The 7999-nt window shown below is 38.7% G+C and overlaps 1 protein-coding gene across 1 annotated transcript; it reads right to left on the reverse strand.

Moving 5' to 3' along the window:
* Nucleotides 1–1205: 1205 nt before the first annotated feature.
* On the reverse strand, nucleotides 1206–2670 carry LOC117064789 (acetyl-CoA acetyltransferase, cytosolic). The gene has a single exon (XM_033178843.1). It carries the CDS (start codon nucleotides 2612–2614, stop codon nucleotides 1421–1423), a length of 1194 nt encoding a protein of 397 aa, XP_033034734.1. The 5' UTR covers nucleotides 2615–2670; the 3' UTR covers nucleotides 1206–1420.
* Nucleotides 2671–7999: the final 5329 nt, after the last annotated feature.

Raw genomic sequence — 7999 nt, forward strand, 5'->3', positions numbered from 1 at the left:
ATCATTTTAATATAGAAAGATGTCTAGAAATCAAAAATTATTGCTAATATTCTGAAAGTAATTACAGTTTAATTAACACACATAAAATCAACTACAAATATAGAAAGAATCAGTCCATATTGTATTAGTTCATTTTCATGCTGCTGATAAAGACATACCTGAGACTGGGCAATTTACGAAAGAAAGAGGTTTAATGGACTCACAGTTCCACATAGCTAGGGAGGCCTCATAATCACAGTGGAAGGCAAGGAGGAGCAAGTCACGTCTTACATGGGTGGCGAGAGGCAAAGAGAGAGAGCTTGTACAGGAAAACTCCTGTTTTTAAAACCATCACATCTCATGAGACTTATTTGCTATAACAAGAACAGCATGGGAAAGACCTACCCCTATGATTCAATTACCTCCCACTGGGTTCCTACCACAAGACATGGGAACTGTGAGAGTTACAATTCAAGATGAGATTTGAGCATGGACACAGCCAAACCATATCATATATGAACTATGTGATACTCCTTAAAAACCTGGATTACAGTCAGATTAGGACTATTTCTGAGAAATAAAGGGCAGTCGTTAATCCTCAATTTTGTGTCAAAATGCTAGTTACAATGGAATAACATTGTTGCCCACTTCAAGCTGATCGCTTTTTGAGGAAATGATTGCATATATATTTCCACATGTACATCATTTTATCTCTGAAATATATGACCATCCAAGTATCTGGAAAAACACTCTTCATTATTAATTTGTATAGTTATTCATATAAGCCATTGTCCTGTAAATTTTTTCCTCCAGTAATTTTTAGAGCTAAAATCCTTTATTTAAGAATAAAGTTAAAGGTAGAATTATATTACAGAAAAGATAGTAATTATAGCAACAATAATGATTTTGCTAATGTCCATCATTAATCTGATGGTGTAGCTATCTACAGAAATCATTAGGCTACCAAAATTAATGTATTATCCAGAGGCAAAGTTTCTTTTGAAATATTCACTGAGTTCCCAATATATGTCATGACCTATGCTGGCATTGGTGATACATTTGTTTTTATCTTCAAAGACTAAAATCTAATACTATAACAGAAAATCTTAAATATTTTTCATGTGTACAACCTGGACTTCATTCTTTTAATCTAACACATTAGGGCTACAAATACTGTTTTGTTTTTTTTTTGTTTTTTTTTTGTTTTTTTTTTGTTTTGCCCTTAGTGATTGATCTGATGTTTCTTATTTATAACAATGTTAAATGCAAGTGTCTTGTACCTTGAGTTAAGTATTACACATTAAAGTACAACAAGCTGTAAATTTCGGTTTTTGTGATGTAGGAAATGGTTTCCATCTGTTTTGGTCCTTGATTTCGCATATAACAACCTAGTACTTTCTTAGTTTAAAAAGAAATTGAGGTTGTTCAAAGTTGAAGCAGTTCATCCTCTCTGAACACACATTGCTATTCCCATCCCACCCCCAATGCACAGGGCCGCAACACCACGACTTCCGCCTGTTCTCTCCAGTGTATGTAACAGGGTCACAAGAATTCGACAGCCAGATGCTCCAAGAGGGTGGCCCAAGGCTATAGCCCCTCCTTCAATGTTGACCTTCTCTGGGTTTAATCCAAGTTCTTTAACTATTGCAACAGAGAGGGCTGCAAAGGCTTCATTGATTTCAAATACATCAACATCCTCCAGTGACCAACCTGCTTTTGTAACAGCTTGCTTTATGGCTGGAATTGGTCCTATTCCCATAATGGAAGGCTCCACACCCACTTGGGACCAGGAAACTATCTGTGCTAAAGGTGTAAGCCCACGTTTATCAGCTTCTGACTTCTTCATAAGAACCACAGCTGCAGCACCATCATTCATTCCTGAAGCATTGGCTGGGGTGACGGTTCCCGTTCCATCGGTAAGAAAGTAAGGCTTTAGCTTGGACATGGCTTCTATGTTGCTCCCATGGCGAGGAAACTCATCTGTTTTAACTTCAATAAGACCTTTTCTAGATGACACCAAAACTGGTACAATCTCTTTGTCAAAATGGCCAGCTTTCTGTGCATTCTCTGTCCTATTCTGGGATAGAACTGCAACCTTGTCCTGATCTTCTCTACTCACTTGCCATTTTTTGGCTACATTTTCAGCTGTAATACCCATATGGTAGTTGTGAAATGCATCTGTAAGACCATCACAGAGTATACTGTCAGTCAGCAGCATCTCACCTATCTTTACTCCTGTTCTCAAGTGAGCCAAGTGAGGAGCCTTGCTCATATTTTCCATGCCTCCGGCAACCACAATGCTGGAGTCTCCTATCCCTATTGACTGGGCTGCAAGGCACACAGCTTTTAGGCCTGACCCACAGATCATCTGGCAGCTCCATGCTGGCACAGAGTAGGGAATTCCTGCACCCACACTGGCTTGTCTAACAGGATTCTGCCCACAGCCTGCTGCCAAAACATGTCCAAAGATGACCTCAGACACATCTTCTGGAACCACAGTGGCCCTCTTCAAGACTTCTTTGATGACAGTGGAGCCCAGGTCCTGGACAGGAACAGTAGCTAAGGCACCATTGAAGGAACCTATGATGGTCCGCGCCGCCGAGACGATGACCACGGGATCTGAGCCTGCATTCATCCTGCCCACGACCGCTTCTCCTGCCGCCGTCTGCCCTGCGCTGCCTGCAAGTTAGGCAAGGCACAAATACTGTTTATTTCACCAAGGATTACAGCGTTATATCATGTTCTGTTGACTATTATTACTTATGACTAAATTTTGAACAATAAATTATAATTCAAGAAGAAGAAATTAGGTAAAAATGATGAGGGACACTTAGAGCTAGGCAATACAAAAGAAAACCTTTGGAGGTGAATTCAAAATCTAAAGGATGACATTAAAATACAACTTGATTGTAAAACTAGTTTTGTAACTAGATAAATATCCTTATTCTTTTAACTTTTATTTTTATTTAAAGATAATAATTGGGCCAGGAGTGGTGGCTCATTCCTGTAATCCCAGCACTTTGGGAGGCTGAGGCAGATGGATCACTTGATCTAAGGGTTCAAGACTAGCCTGGGCAACATGGCAAAACTCCCTCTCTAAAAGCAAACTACATAAATTAGATGAGTATGGTGGTGCACATCTGTTGTCCTAGCTACTTGGGAGGGTGAGGCATGAGAATCACGTGAGCTCAGAGAAGGTGGAGTTTGCAGTGAGCTATGATTACACCACTTCACTCCAGCCAGGGTGACAGAGCAAGATCCTGTCTGAAAATAAATAAATGAGTAATAAAAATAAGAATTATAACTAGAGTTAACATTCCTAATGCTTCTATCTTCTAGGCTTTGAACTAAATTTGTTAAGTAAATTCTCATTCCTGAGAACGCTACCCTGAGGTACGTATTATTATTATCCATCACACTTTATAGAAGAGCAAACTTTCTGTAGCAAGTGAGTTCAAATTCACAAATTTAGTAGTGAGCAGAGCTAGAAATAAAACACATGATAAATTCAGAGCACATGATCTAAACACTATAATAAGGTATTATTATAAGATAAGAATTTCAGATAAATCTTTTGAGCTCCTGAAGAGATTGAGTAAAATGATTGATCGGTATCTATTGGGGTTCAAAATATGCTATTACTTGTCCATCTTCCTATTAGAAATAAGATAAGGATATCTCTCAAACTAAAGCTTTCTACACTTAAAAATAAAAGATAAGTATATTTGTTATCTATTAACCTAAGACCAAATGAAAGGTTCACAAACTTTTCTCCTGTACACCGAATCTGACAGTGGAGATTCACAAACATAGACAGACTACATTCATCAGATATTGCTACACAGTAGGGAGTATAAAGAGGTCAACATAAGCTGATGCAGGCACAACTCCTAAAACTGTATCGGTAGCACTGCAGCTTTTTTTCCTGCTGATTTCTACTAATTCCTGACCTAATAATATGCCAGTCTACATATGTGGAGACCAGATACACTAGGTCAGTATGTACTTCACTAATCATAGCACTCAACTTTTTAACCTTATGCTCGCTTTGATGTCTGGCACATATTAGGACACACACTTTTTTTTTTTTCTTTTTCTTTTTTGAGATGGAGTCCCACTCTGTCACCCAGGCTGGAGTGCAGTGGCACTATCTCAGCTCACTGCAACCTCCGCCTCCTGGGTTCAAGCAATGCTCTTGCCTCAGCCTCCTGAGTAGCTGGGATTACAGGCACCCACCATCATGCCCGGCTAAATTTTTTTTTGTATTTTTAGTAGAGATGGTATTTCGCCATGTTGGTCAGGTTTGTCTCGAACTCCTGATTTCAAGTGATCTAGCCACCTCGACCTCCCAAAGTGCTAGGATTACAGGTGTGAGTCACCATGTCTGGCCAGGATACAGACTTTTTAAATCAATTTATGGATGATTCTAGTGACTATCAAATTTATACTTGACAGTCTTCTGGAAGGAAATGAAAAAAATAAAGACTTTAAAATAAAACACTGACAGAGTAAAAGTCTAAGTATTTTTCATGTGAATAGACTTGGCTTCATTCTTTTAATCAAATAAATTGGATAAAAACAGTAGTGTTCCTGTAGTCCAAGCTACTTTGTGAGCTGAGGCAGAAAGATCTCTTGACCCTGAGTCTAGCCTAGGCAACATAGCAAGATGCCATCTCTGAAATAATAACAATAGCAATGATAATAATAATAGTAATAGTAATATGCAGCTCCTTAGGAAAGACAGATTTTCTACTCTACCGATAGGTTAAAGTGTATATGTAATACCTGTGCACTAAGGGTAGAGATCAGCAAAAAATTAATTCTGTGTCTACTTGTTTGTGACCATGTAGAATAGTTCAAACATATGCCTTATTATTAGGAGTTAAGAAACCATCCAGAGACTTTTTTAGTTTTCTATATATAAAAACGTAGTGTAAATGTGCTGGACAATGCCTCATGATAAAAGGCACATGGTGATTTTGAGTGGCATCTCAAAATTACTACCAGGTGATTTTATGAACCATATGCCAAATAAGATGAGAAAATACATAAACCCTAACAGCAGAAGAAGTTAAAGGTCAAAGAAACCTCAGTCATTTTTACTAGCAAAGCTTGCTTTAAAAATATTTAGGCTTCAAATGCATTCGCTTTTCCCCAGGCTTTTCAAAGTAAATAAAAGAAAGACCAAAAAACTGATGGAGCAAAGAAGTGAAAACCAGAAAAAAAAAAAAAAAAAGAAAGAAAGAAAGAAAAGAAAGAAAGAAGAAAGAAAGAAAGAAAGAAAGAAAAGAGATAAAGGAGATGAGCATAGATTTTGAAATATTTCAGAGACTAGCACAAACTGGGTTATCTGTTCTTTCTTTGGGCATTTTTTATGTTTGAAGAGAATCTTCTGTTCTCACAGAGAGACTGACTAAAAACAGCAAAAGCAAAAGAGGGAGAAAAGAAAGAATAGCTCTCTGTATATTATTTATTTATTTTAAATTTTTTATTTTTGGAGACAGAGTCTTGTTCTGTCATCAAGGCTAGAGTGCAGTGGTGATCATACCTCACTGCATCTTCAAAGTCATGAGCTCAAGCAATCCTTCTGCCTCAGCCTTTTGAGTAGCTGGGTCTACAGGCACACCACCATGCCGAGGTACTTTTTTTGTTTGTTTGTTTACTAGAAATGAGGCCTCACTATGTCGCCCAGGCTAGTCTTGAACTTCTGGCCTCAAGTGATCATCCTGCCTCAACCTCCCAAAGTACTTCAAAGTACTTTAGAAACATCAAACTAACATTTCAAATGGGTGGTATCACAGATACCATGCTTGAAATAAATGTCTTCTCAGAAAATTCAACTTCATCACAGCACACTTTACATACAATAAAATTCACTAATTTTAATGTGTAGTTTAAGGAACTTTCACAGATGTATATAGTTGTGTTACCACCACTAAAGTCAAGATGCAAAAAAGTTCTATTATACCAAAGAGTTTCCTATTCCAGTTCTCAAGAAATCCCTTCCCATCACTTAGCCTGTGGGATACAGCAATGGCGCCAAGGTATCTCAGCCGAAAGCACAAGGAGGGGTAAGCCAATCAATATGTTTTGAGGATCCACAGCACATATAGCCTTGTAGGTCAGAGGAGGTCAAGGACTTTGGGTTTACTCTAAATGAAATGGGAGGCATGGGAGGGTTTTGAGCAAAGGAGTGATCTGATTTAGGTTTTGAAAAGAAAATGGTGAAACTCTATGTATATAAGAGTTGAACAAATAAGTAAATATACTATAGGTAATAAGAGCCAGGCTTCTCACTGCTGGAGAAAGAAGTTACAAATGAGAAACGATGGAAGGAAGGCTAGAATGATTTTTGTGGGTGGGAATTGGCGTCATCAGTATGCCCTCATGTGTGGATAGCTAGCTAGATACATAGAGAAATAAATATAGACATGCCTGTACACATGGGCTACATGTGTGCATGTGTGTGTGTGTATGTGTGTGTGTGTGTGTATATGTGTGTGTATTGCCATCTTAACAGTGGTATGTCTTCCAATCAATGAACACAGGCCATCAATTTAGGTCTCTTTAAAAATGTATTTCTGCCTGGACATGGTGGGTCATACCTGTAATCCCAACACGGTGGGAGACTGAGGTGGGCGTATCACCTGAGGTCAGGAGTTCGAGACCAGCAACATGGTAAAACTCTGTATTTACCAAAAAATACAAAAATTAGCCAGACATAGTGGCACTCATTTGTAATCCCAGATACTCAGGAGACTAAGGCATGAGAATCGCTTGGACCCGGGAGTCGGAGGTTGCAGTGGGTTGAGATTGTGCCACTGTACTCAAGCCTGGGCAGCAGAGTGAGACTCTGTATCCAAAAAAAAAGTGTTTCAACAATGTTTGGTCATTTCAGAGTATACTTAATACTTTTTTATGTATTCATACTTATCTTTTAAATCAATCTTTTTCAGAATACAGTATAACTGTAAGTGGGATTTAAAAAGTCCTCAAGGAATATAATGAAACATTTCTAATCTTTAAGAATTAAGTCAACAAGTGTTAATGAATGTTCATTATAGGCCTTGTTCTATGTGAGAACATGAGATTATTGCAGAAGAAATGTCTTTTTACATCAAGACTTCACTAAATTTGAAAAAAAACCCATCATTTATAGACATCATAAATAAAGTGACAGTATCCTAATATAAGCAGACCCCCTTAGAGTTGTGAGCCCTTAAAAGGGACAGGAATTGCTCACTTGGGGAGCTCGGCTCTTGAGACAGGAGTCTTGACGATAAACTCCTTCCTCCTTTAATTTGATGTCTGAGGGGTTTTGTCTGCGGCTTTTCCTGCTACAAGAAGTGAAGTATTGAGAACAGTGTATAAGTATTGAGAGTATAGTGTAAAAACAGTATGTATTCCTTATTCAGAGGTATGCCCAGAAAAATGCCTGTGGGGGCAGGGAAGTGAGTAGGATGGGAGGGAGGCAAGAGTTCAGATGTGATACATGATGCATTCACAACACCTGAGGTAACTCATCAGCATCCTTCTTAACTGAGGAAGGCAGCCAGTCCTCCCAACCAATGGAAACTGAATTTTCATTCCTGAGGGTGAGCCTGACTCACTCAGCACAATGTCAACTACACAAAAAAATCCAAAGTCTAGATTTGGAAATGAAAACTATGCAGCACAGGCACACTATGCAAGACTATGCAGACATAAAAAAGGATGAGTTCATGTATGTTTTCCTTATTCAGAGGTATGCCCAGATAAACTCATTTATCATTATTCTTAGCAAACTAACACAAGAGCAGAAAACCAAACACCACATGTTCTCACTCCTAAGTGGGAGTTGAACAACGAGAACACATGGACACAGGGAGGGGAACAGCACACACCGGGGCCTGTTGCAGGGTAGGGGGCTAGGGGAGGGACAGCATTAGGAGAAACACCTAATGTAGATGATGGGTTGATGGCGCAGCAAACCACCATGGCACGTGTACACCTATGTAACGAAACTGTACATTCTGCACGT

The sequence above is a fragment of the Trachypithecus francoisi genome, unplaced genomic scaffold (genome assembly GCF_009764315.1).
Source record: "Trachypithecus francoisi isolate TF-2019V2 unplaced genomic scaffold, Tfra_2.0 Lachesis_group2, whole genome shotgun sequence".
Classification (NCBI taxonomy): Eukaryota; Metazoa; Chordata; class Mammalia; order Primates; family Cercopithecidae; genus Trachypithecus; species Trachypithecus francoisi.

Coding starts and splice junctions, on each gene's coding strand:
- LOC117064789 (XM_033178843.1), bottom strand. CDS start 2,614: ATGAATGCAGGCTCAGATCCCGTGGTCATCGTCTCGGCGGCGCGGACC.